This window comes from Ambystoma mexicanum, chromosome 9 (genome assembly GCF_040938575.1).
Source record: "Ambystoma mexicanum isolate Mex_15411 chromosome 9, UKY_AmexF1_1, whole genome shotgun sequence".
Lineage (NCBI taxonomy): Eukaryota > Metazoa > Chordata > Amphibia > Caudata > Ambystomatidae > Ambystoma > Ambystoma mexicanum.
The window spans coordinates 702,914,978-702,927,068 of NC_090931.1; the positions used below are offsets into that span (position 1 = coordinate 702,914,978).

The 12,091-nt window shown below is 44.3% G+C and overlaps 1 protein-coding gene across 1 annotated transcript in view; it reads left to right on the plus strand.

The window, feature by feature from the left end:
• The window catches only part of CCNYL1 (cyclin Y like 1), a 561,203-nt gene that overhangs the window by 120,194 nt on the left and 428,918 nt on the right, over positions 1–12,091 (plus strand). Inside the window, exon 3 of the mRNA XM_069615590.1 lies at positions 7,396–7,430. Coding sequence (XP_069471691.1) covers positions 7,396–7,430 — 35 coding nt within the window. The remainder of the gene's footprint in view (positions 1–7,395; positions 7,431–12,091) is intronic.

Sequence of the window (12,091 nt, forward strand, 5' to 3'; positions counted from 1 at the left end):
GTGCACAAGATGCACCAAGAGCCAGTCGAAATGATTCTGGTAGCCATGATGTGGTCCTGCCAACCTTGGTTCTCCCATCTCATGGCAATGTCAGTCTCTCCTCCCAGGAAGCTGCCATGACCCTACAACGTGCTGTCAGAGGACAGCTGTGTGGTGCAGGGGCTAAACACTTCAACTTCATCCATGTCCTCAAACTCCCAATTTAGCGGCCTGGCTCCTGAGGTCCTAGAGTTCAGGCACCTCCAACTCCCTCAGATGTATGGACGAAGACCCAACACCAGACTCTGCTACTCCAACAAATGGAAGCGTTTTGTCATCTGGTGCAGTGGCAAGAGTATCATTCCTATTGGATGCACACCTACACTTGTTGTCCGGTACCTAACTCGGATGCTAGATTCAGGCATAGTTTTCAATTCCCTAAAAGTCCACTTAGCTGCACTTTCAGCATACACCACATCCCAGAAGAAAATCTTGTGGTGGAAAATTCCAGTGATAAGGCTTTTATGGAGGGAGTAAAGAGAATTCATCCCCCTGTTTCCAACTCGGCTCTGGGATGGGACCTGACCGGTGTACTTACTAGACTAACGGGACCTCCTTTTGAACCTATGCATTAGGCTGGCCTTAAAGCACTCTCCTACAAGAACGCCTTCTTGGTAGCTATCACATCAAGAAGGAGAGTTGGTGAACTGCAAGCCCTTTCATTTCAAGACCCATTTGTCACAATTCACAAAGATAAGGTGGTTCTGCACATTCGCCCAGGATTTGCGCCTACATTTATTTCAAAGTTCCATTTGAACCAATCTGTAGAACTGCCCACCCTTTTCCAGAACCCCACTTACATGTCAGAAAGAAGCCTCCACACACTAGTTGTGAGGAGAGTAGTGATTTTGTACCTGGAAATTACAAAACCACTAAGACACAAACCAGTTTTTCGTTTCAGTGGCAGCTGGTAAAGAAGGGGACCCCGTCTATAAATCGGCTATTTCAAAGTGGATAGTGAACTGCATCACACTGTGCTACACTCTTGCCAAGAGAGATCTGCCCTTCTCGCCTAGAGTACACTACTCCTGGGCACAGGGGCTACCATAGCATTCATTGCACATGTTCCTCTTGAGTCAATTTGTAAAGCAGCAACCTGAAGTGCTGTACATACCTTTACACAAAACTATTGCTTAGATACACCTTCTAGGTCTGATTCTGAGGTCGGACAAGCAGTGCTAAGACATCTCTTTGCTACTGTTCCTTCACACATTCCATCATCATCATCCCTGGGTACTGCTTGCTACTCTATGCACAGCATGTGATTCTAAGCAGATTAACAAGCATCGGAAGACATGCATTACTTGCCGTAATAGCATTTTTGATGATTGTATCTGCTTAGATTCACATGCGTCTGCCCTTCCTCCCCTCATGGAGTAGAAGGAACATAGACATCTTACACCTTCTCTCTCTACTCACTCATGCTGGTCATAAGGCTCCCTCACGGCCGAAAAACCACAATCGGAGGGACCTCGACATGTGAGGGATTTTGGGTACACTAAAAGTCACGTTGGGGATGGTGTTAGTCACGCCCATGTTGACATCCCCTTTCGATCCTCGAAAGAAAGATGCAATATTCTGTGATTACCACTAGATGTTGGACTATATGCACAGCATGTGAATCTAAGCAGATCCAATAATTGGAAATGCTATTTAAGTAATGCATGTCATATCTGCTGTTTAAAAATAAAAAAGGTCACCCTCTATCAACTGCATATATGGCAGCCTCCCTGCCTCCTCACGTTAGTCACTTGGTGTTGGTAAATGACTACACGGACAACGGTGCAGCCCAGCCTGACACCCTGTTTTAGACTGATCCTAGCCTTAGACAGGACAATAAATCTGTTGGTGTGCCTAGGTGTTGGGCAGGCATTAGGGCTAGTTGGATTTGCTAGGCATCAGTCTTTGTGCAAGTGCCCTTGTGTGTGATTGCAGGGCTGGCTTAGGCCAGTCAACAAGTGTTTGGCTATATCTGGGGGAGACCCTAACCCTTCCTCGGCTTTTATTTTGGTAGGTTGCTCACCTACTTGTTAGAGATTTATTGCCTTGAAGTTGTGCTGCTGCAATTCTAGGACCAGGCCTGATTATACTGGTGTGTCCTTAACAATGGCATGTTTTCCTCTTTTTTTTTTTTTTCTTTCTATTGTTTTTGGCTTCTGGTCATGCTTCTCAGGTTGTCCTAGAAACTTCTCCTCAGGGGTACTCTGGACCGTGGTTGTGGGTTTCTGCAGGTCTCCGGTGGTTTGACATGGATTTCATTGGTATGGATCCTGCTTTGCTTCTCCTCTTCCACTGCTGGATTTTGAATCTGGTATTGGAACTCTTTGTGACGGTCTCCTGTGGGGCTGGTTGGTGTCTTCTCGCTACCTCTCAGAACTCAGACTTACCCGATTTCCCCATAACTGCATCTCTGCCTACTGACAGTCCCATTTATATCCTTTGGGCATCAGTTGCTGACTTGAAAAACGCAACCTAAATCACTTTTAAGGATACTTGCCTGAAAACTTGTATTTCTCCTGAGTCCCATTAGGGTTCCTAGAGTTTCCTACAAAAATACTCCCGATTTTATCTGTGTTTTTAAAGCGTTGGTGTTGCATACCTGTCGTCTGAACATGCTCTAAGTTACTTTGTATAACTGTTAGCTATTTCTATGTCTCAATTTTTCCAGGAGTGCAATGAGACCTTCTCAGCACTGTACTATATTCCAAACCTATGGTTTGTGATCCTCTGGGCAGTAAAGTATTTACCCCCTTTTTCCCTATATGTGCTGTATTTAATGAATGGTGTGTATTTGTATCATTTGTTCAGGTTAGCTTGGGGTATAGGAATTATTTTGTTTTCTGTGTGGCATTTTGGGTAGTGATCAATGTACTTTTTTTTTTTAAATCATCTAGGCGTTCCCTTTTCTACTCACCCCTTACTCGATCGGGCACCAGGTAGTGGGGTTACATTTGGCATTGGGAGCACATAAGGTAATTATTGACCAATACTGTTTGTATCCGAACTGGGCTGGCCATAGCTTTGCGATTAGTTTGGTCTTTTATTTTGGCTTGAAACCCTGTTCTCCCCTTAGGTTAGATGTTAGATTCCTCACCAGAGGGCTGTGGAAAAATCTTGCTAATGCTTGTGTGACGCGTTGCAGATATTTATTTCAAGCTGAAGCAATGGCAGTAAATTTCCCATTGTCCTCCATCTCACCAGTTCTAGTTTGTGTCGGTGAGCCATTCATCCACCTTGTTTTTCTCTGAGCGTAAAGAGCATGCATTTGAAGCAAGTTCATCCTTCTGGTATTGATTGAAGCAAACCATTCCTGCATCCACTTCATAACATAACTCTGTTCAGAGTTGGCCCTCTCAAAGACTGGTCTGCAATCCTAGAATAATCAGTTCCACTAGGAGTAGTGCCCTTAGAGTTTTATGGTGAAGCTATCCATAGGTTCCTGTTGCTTGCCACCTGCCCTGGGCATGGTGGTAGCTGTAAACCACCAAGCAAGGTATGTTACACGTGAGATATAGCAGTGTGGCAGAATGAAAAATGACATTGGTCAGTGTTGTTCTCTGATGGACCTACTTGACGGGTCACTGAGTTTATGCGGTATTGTAGTGCTGGTAAAAGATTATAGTGAAGGAGGCAGGTAGTACCTAAGAAAAAGCCATGTTGCAACTAAATGATCTCCAGAAGTATAAAATGCAAACTACGGGCCTGGATAGAACAGGCACCAAGAAGGTAGCAGCGCAGTGGCTCACAAAGGTTGTCAAATAGTCTATTTGCTAAAACCGCAGCAACTATCATTGAAAGGCCTGCACCTTGGTGCCGCTTCCTTCTGACATCACGGTTTAGAGTTCCCCTAGTCAGGCTGCACAGCTCCTCCACCTACGCCCTCTCCACACCGGAGTATCTTCTTTTTTATTAGGTTTTTGTCGTATGGGAGAGGGTTCTCCTCCTGGTTATAGTGGAGTTGTGGGTACCAGAGAATGTTAGGGGTGAGCTAGAGTTGAGCCAGGGAGCTTGGTTTCGTATTGAGATAAGTAGTCAAAATGTGCATGCCTGGCCTTCTGCCACTTCACACTCCTAAGCAAAAACCCACTAACTGGCACTCTGCCTGCCCTACCACACAATATTGAATATATTGCATCCTGGCACCCATACCTCCCCATGACAGAAAAACTCATACCTGGCATCTGATTTTTGGAAGATAAGGCACACAGTAAAATAGTGATTTGGCCTGGATCACCCCTTTATAAGAAATGATGGAGATTATAGTCCAGTCTGCACTTTACACAAGTCTCTTCACTGCTAGCTGATATAAATGTGTGAACGTTTTAAAGGGAAAAATAATATTCATTAACAGAGGCTGCTTGAAAAGTACACAAATCGCACTGTAAACAGACTTGGCCAACCGTAGGGCTGGGACAACTGGAGAAGGCTTCTAAGCTTACCAAAAGTGTGCCAGTGTTTCCACAAACCTGGAAAAAGCTTACCAAAGTTGAGATGGAATTGTTTCTCTTGTCTGATTTGTAATTGCATACCTTATGACCAGATACACTCTAATGAATTGATGCCACACAAAGGGTCATAAATTCAAGTTGCAAGCTACTGTTCAGTTTTAAAAAGCCACTTGCATCTCCATTCTACACGTACCGACTGCCCAAACATTCTTACTTGACAATTTGTTATCAATAACCAATGCTGAGTGCAGATTTTGAAACTTAATTTACATTTTCAATTGGATCAGGTCTCCATAAGCTAGTACAGATGTACATGTTGGATCATTGAAGTAGGAAGCTTTCTGCACTCGCCTGCGTTAGCTGGTGTTAGGAAAAGATTGTGTGCAGTATCCTCTGAAAGACTACAGTAACCTGGACCTCCTGGCAATAGGAACCCAACCTTTGGTATAAGTCTATATTACACAGGTTGGTAGTGTGGCTGGGCAGCCAGGTTTATCTCAAGAGGGGTCCATGTGAGCAGTAGGGTTGTAACAGTTAAACAGTGACAGTTAATCAAATAAAAACTTGCACTCAAGGTTTCTTGATTTAAACAATTATTAATGTAAGTCAGTTCAATAAGACTTCAGAAGGGAGCAAAACATGTAACAATTATAATGCACTTCAAAACACTGTTTCTCTAAATCAGATGATACCCATTGGGGATAGCACACAGACACTTCAAACACCCTCAGGTGACTTAAATAGCTAGGACACTGTGGACATTTATTTATCACTGGCACATTTAGAACAATACTGAGTTTGGGGTGCAAAAGATAGAATAGAGCAATAAAACAAAGTTTAACAAATAATTAATGAACTGGTAAGTACTTTTTAAATCTTCCAATGCAAAGTAAATGTTGCCTTTCCTGGGTGAAAGGCAAAAGCACAAAGTCAGAGGTAGAAAAGTCTCAGGGAGCCAAAACAGTCAATGTTAGTTGAACAAAGTCTAGGGGAGCTGAAGATCTTCTTTGCAGGTGAGTATGTCTTGCACAATGTTTTTGAAATGTTTGTAGAAATATATTCATTTGAAGGGCCACACGCTGGGAGGCTTTTGAGGGGCAAAGTTGCAAGCAACTCTGCAAGGGCAACCAAGACAAGTCTTAATTGAGAACAAGCAAGGGTACACAACAAGAGGTAAGTCCTCTTAGGTTTACAGTACCTTTGGGTTAGAAGAAATGGTTCCAGCTGGCTTCTGTTCCTGTGTGGCTCTGCAGATCCTGTTGTTCCTGGGCCTCAGTCGTGGGGACAAGAGGGAGATGGTCTGGGGACTCCTGCAACACAATGGGAAGGTCGGCGGCAGCAATGGGCAAACATCAATTCAGCTACACTTCCCGGTTTCAGTTTGTCACGTCTACAGCAAATTACAACACTGCGGTTCTCGGATACCACTTCAGACTTTCTCGCATCTGGGGTCCAGCACTCTGTTGTGGCTCAGGCTTGGTCAGTCTTGCTTCAGCGAAGTCCGGAGGATCTTCCTGGCTCTCGGGGTCTGACTTAAAACCAATGCACTCGATCTGGGGATCCTCTCCCTGGCACTTCGGCTCCAGCAGCAGTGGAAGTGCAGCCAGCTCCGAGAGGATGTCCACTTTGGGGTTGATTGGTCCCACCAACCTAAGGGGAGAAGTTGTCCTTGCATTGCTTCTCTAGTCGAGGCGAATTACGACCTTCAGCACAGCAGCAGGGCTACACTGGACAAACCAATGTTTCAGGAGTTGCAGCAGGCGTCTCTTCCAAGTTCTTCTGGTTCCTTCGTCCAGTGGTCGACTCTGCCTTCCAAACCAAAAAGCCTCGCCTTTTATGCTGGTTTCGCCCATTCATTCCAGCCTTACTATCAATCATACAGCAGCTGGGTGGCTGTCCTCCAAGGACAGCTAGCCAGCCAATCACCTTTGGGTGCATGCCTGTAACCAAGGGGTTTAAGCACAGGGAGTTTCGGGCACCTCCCCACTTCCTGTCCCTGCCAAACATACTGGAGCCAGAGATGGGCTTCACTCGTGAATCCCGCCAAAGACAAAACTAACAAAGGGACCAAACCTGGTTTGGCGCGCAGAGTAAATCTCAAGAAGGACCTTCCCAACAAAAAATGGCGAAAAAAGATGACCGGGACCATTTTGACAAAATGGGCACCTATGGGTGCTTTACTGCAGCTGCGAACACAGTCCGCTGTAAAAACACGCAATGGTAGTAAAATGTAAACCACTGCCACCAGCCGTTACTTGTCGAAAGTGTAACATAAAAAATGTTACATGAGAAACTGGACAAAGGGGATACTAAGTAGTAACTCCTCCAGCACTCTATGGTAAATGGTGTGTGCTGGGTCTAGAAAGTTACAAAATGTAAGTAAAATTAATTTCACTTCACTGCTCTTGGAAACAGTAGTTTCAGTAAGAGAAGGTATTTAAACCTTTGGGAAATCTAAGACTTTCCTGTGCCACTGCACTTATGGTGTCACAATGTAAAGATGATGCCTATGGAGTTTGTCAGACTACAAAGTCAAAAGCTAGAGTCCAAATCACAGAGTGGGGGAAAAAAAGGGTCTTGCTCTCTCCAGGTTATAAACAGTCATAAAGTCCATCAAAAGAGCTCTGGGTCTATAAGGTTGAACATGTCTGAGAATTTTCCCTAACAGCTGGTATCCCAGCAATGTACAAGAAAAAGGCGCCTTTGGGAATTCAGTTTTAAATGGACTTGGCACTCAATGCCCAGGTGATGCAAAATCATTTAAAACATCTTAATGTTCAGAATTAGTGTTCTATTTTTCATTCGTGTGCTTTATTTGCTTGTTTCAAATAGTGACACGTTGATTTTATTAGAACAAATTGATCTTTCAGTTTAATCATTTAATTGGCATGTTTCTTTTTTGTTACAGTGCGAGAAAAGAGGAAAAGTAATCACATCAACCATGTAAGTAAGGTGAACATGCAGCTATCTGTTGGTTTAAAGCAACGCAATGGTGAGACAAATGTACCAAAAAAGGGAAATAATATTTCAAGTTGCAAGCTACTAGCCAGGCATAAAGTGTCTTTCGCCACCTTGGTTCTCCACATGCACACAGCACACCATTTTTTACTCGCCAACAGATAAATGTTACTTGTCGTTGGATAGTGGCGAGTGATGCCTGACAAAATATACCAAAAAAGCACACTTATTTGTTAGATGTAATGGGACACCAAAGATAATCTACTCTTTGTAAAGGGTTACATTTTAACTTGGAACTGGAACGCATTTATTAATACATGGAACAGTACTAGCCAAATACTTACAAAGGGTAATGGAATAGTTGGATTTTGCTCCTGTGTAGGTTCAACTAGTTAGAAAATGAAAGGGGTGTCTGAGATACTGTACAGTCCTCCAGGTAAGATAGATTTATATAACAAAAACATGGACCGTTAGGTCAAGGGTGGCAAAGAAAATGATCATAATTTCTACAAAACTATTTGTATAATTTGTTCAACTAGTTTACATAACTCAATATGCAGAGGGGAACAGTCCAATGTAGCCATTGAGGAGGCAAGGTTTGGAAATAGTAGCACTTGTTGCCCGATATTATTGGTAAAGATGTATATCCCGCCATTACTTGTGAGTACTAATGTACAACAAGAATTGCTAGTTAAGTTGTGTGCAGAGTAGTTTGCTACTAAGGACAGTGAGTGTGCTATAGTAAGTGGTGACCTGAATGCACAGTGTAGGGGACCTAGAAAAATGTGTAACCTTTACGTTTTTCCACTTAGTGTGTTAAAACAGAGGGGGAATGAAGAGGGCGTGGTTTCGGTATTCCTTAAACAATGGGGGTTGTTTATGCTAAATGGAAGAACTGATGGAGATCAACCAGGGAAACGGACATGGTCCATGAATGGCAAAGCATCAACCCTTGATTACCTCTTTGTTGGCAACAAACGTGCCGTGATGGTCTAGCCATTGCTGGTAAGTGAGTTAAAGTATAGCGACCATTCAACAATGGTGCTAACACTTAAAATGGGTACCGTAGGGTCAACTGTGAAGGGCGGGTTGGTGTAAAACTAAACCACCAAGTTAACCGAATTTGCTGTACTGAAAGAAACGCTAGTAAAGCTATGTGGGCCACAAGGTGTCTTTTAAATATGAGCTACCTAATTTTCGTATGCTTAGTGTAATTGAGATGTGTGATGGTCTGAGCAAATTGGCACAGGCGACTGGTTCTATACCACAAAGGCCGCTGGCAGTGCATTTGAACAAGCACAAAAATCTATTGGATTACGAAATTCATCCTGCAAAGCGGAACATGCGCTGCAACATAAGAGTATAAAATGTGGATCATGGAAAGGCGGGTGAATAAAAAAAATGCACATTATGATTCAAGTAATTTGGAGTAGGTATACCAGAGAGATTTGGCGCCATTTAACCAAAGCAAAGGGTGACGAACAATGGGGTCTTGTAAACCTAGTGCAAGCAGCTTTATGGGTCCAGTACATAGCGTCCAAACATATAACGGCTAAGCAGGGATTATATGATCATGTCCCATTGGTGCACTGGCCGCTCCTATTTAGGGCAGATGAACTATGCACAGCAATTGTTTGCCTCAAAGGATCTTGTGCAGCTGGGCCAAATGGTCTGTCACATGCTGTACTGAAGGCAAACTCTGTAGAGTGGGCCGAGATGCTTAAGATAATGTACAATAAAATCTGTATGGCTGGTGTGTTGCCGAAAGATTGGCAACAAGCGTTATTGGTACACATGTTCAAGAAAGGCGATAGGGAAGCACTGGAAAATGATTGGTTGCTTTCCCTACTTGATGTATCGGGGCAAGCTCTTCGCTTCATTAGTTTTGGCCGAACTACAGAAATGGGCTGAAAACATAAATGCATTGAATCCTACACAAACAGGATTTAAGCCTAGAATGTTGGATACAGTGATAAAGGGTGGGCCACTGGGAAGGATAATTCTTCTCCACAGCGTTTGATTTCGTGAATCGCGTGGAACTATGAACCAAGCTACTAAAGCTGGGCTGGCCTGAATGGCTATTGTACATCGTTATACGATTTCACGCTAGCACCAGTGTCCAGGTGAGACTTGTGGGAACACTGACAGAGGAGGTAGTGACGAACGGGGAGGAGGTGGGGGTGTCGAGCAGGGATGTGCGTTTGCCTCCCCCCCCCTGTTTAACATGTTCTTGTCTGATTTGCCCAAGGCATTATTACCAGAACTTGCCTGCTCGGTTAAAATTGGTTTGAGCATGATGGAGTTTGCACTATATGCAGACGACCTAAGCATTATGGATCTCACCATAAACGTGCAAAAGCCAAATTTAGGGCACTAATTGATTATGTTGATAAAAACGAATTAGTGTTTAACATGCGTAAAAACAAAAATGAAGATCAGCACAGGTAGAAAGGTTTATAAACAGGATATTGTATTCAAAGTAGAAACACTTGAAAAAGTAAACTATCCTTTATTTTATTTTTTAAACATATCCTGGTTTGGTTACATCTTCAGACCACAGTATTATCACATGTTACATTAATACACTGTCAATTTCACTGTAGACAATTGCAACATTGGTTGGGGTACAATTAAAAGTCCAACAGGTCTTGGCCTCCTCATACCATATCAGGTCAATACTCTGAACATTGCAGTCCATTATCAACCCCCTTCACCTTCCCCTTAGACTGGAGTCTCCTCACATGCTATCAGGTATGCTGTTAACGGGCCCCATATACATTTAGGCCGTTTCTGTTGCCCGCATAATGCAGCATATTCTGTCTGTATCACTCAACCAAATCAGGTCACTCATCCACTTGTTCAGCCCGGGCGGGGAAGAATTGGTCCACTTAATCAGGATGCACCTCCTGGCTGCTTTCATGCAGGTCGTTAATAGTTTGCGATATCACTTGGGCACCCCGGGTGACCACCCAAACCTGCCACACATCGTACAGGGAATGGTCTAACCCAGCACACCTGCCATTACCCCAATCACTGCCTCCAAGTAGGGATGCAATTTAGAACATGACCACAGCATGTGTACCATGTCCACGCTGCACCTTGGGCATGTAGCTGGTTTAGTGTTATCATACTTATGTACTCGCGAAATGTTTTAAGTTGGATTAATTACAGTCTGGAGCTGAAGGCACCAGTGTGTGTGATGCCACATATCTCCCACTGTTTATCCCTGAAGATCTCCCCAGAGTCTTTCTCCCACTTGCCTTTACAGCTGAGGGGGCTGCGGTGTGAGTCAGCCTGGATGATCTTGTATATTGCTGTCATCACCCCTCTGCAACCAGGAGAGCTTCTGATATATTGCAATAAGTGTCGTTTGATGGATGTCTGGGAATACTGGAGACCATTCCCTGAACGCTGCCTTCATCCTGAAATACTGCAATCTGCATTGGAGTCCGCTACCCATCTTGTCGGTGAATTCTTCCTGAGATGGATACATATCATCCAATCTTACTATCCCAGCTCCCTCCCAATCACGTACTATGGATAGATCGCATGTTGGTGCCAGAACCTCTATCTGCCATAATGAAATGCCTGGGTCAAACGGGTGTTCCACCCGAGCCTTTTCATGGCCCTCCTCCAGGCGTTGACTGTGCACGCCACTGGGTCTTTTTTGCACAGGTCTGCAACCTTTCCTGAGATTAGCACTCCCTGTATGTGTGTGGGGGGTGTACCGAGCCCCACTCAATGCACGAGTGGGGCGCCCCCGACATCAAGAACCTTGCGAAGGACAGTTGGGCTGCTAAGAAGTATGCCTCTACGTCAGGTGCGCAGATCACTCCCTTTTCCCACGGTAATACTAGCACTTCCCAGCTTATACCGGGGCTTTCGGGTGCCATGCCAGCTTAATCATTTGGGATCGCACTTCATCGGAATGGCTCATTCCTGGCCATAACGGTATGTTTTGACCATGTACAGGAGTTTGGGGACCACCACCATTTTGGCCACGGCCACTCTGCTCATAAATGTAACTGAGAGTTTATACCACCTATCTACGCTGGTTCGTAGAGTCTGTAAGTAGCTCTTATGATTGTCTAACAAGGATTGGGATTCCCTACTAACCTTTACTCCCAAATATGTGACGTCTGTGTCCAACCAAAAACTTGTGCATCCGGCAGTTGGGCAGTCGCATCATTTAGAGGGAACAAGGAGGACTTAGTCCAGTTTAATCTGAGTCCCGAGGCTCCACCAAATGCAGCCATCTCCTGTGTTAATGGCGCTAAATTGACCCCTGGGTCCTTTATGTAAATGATTGCGTCGTCTGCGTACAATGAGATTAATTTGCTTGGCCCACGCATGGACAAGCCCCTGTGTCTGTGAAACCTCCGGAACCTGCTAGCCAGCACTTCAATTGTGATGGCAAAGATTAATGGAGAGCGGACACCCTTGTCTGAACCCCCTCCCAAGTGCAAACAGATCCGACCATGTGCCCCCAATGTTTATCTGGTCGCTGGAACCTGCATACAGCAGCCGTAACGCTCTCAAAAAATATATGTTGGGACTCCCACCTGGGTCAATACTTTCAATAGGTGGGTTCACTCGACTGAGTCAAACGCCTTTTCCATGTCCAAAATTGCTGCCACTGCCTGTGT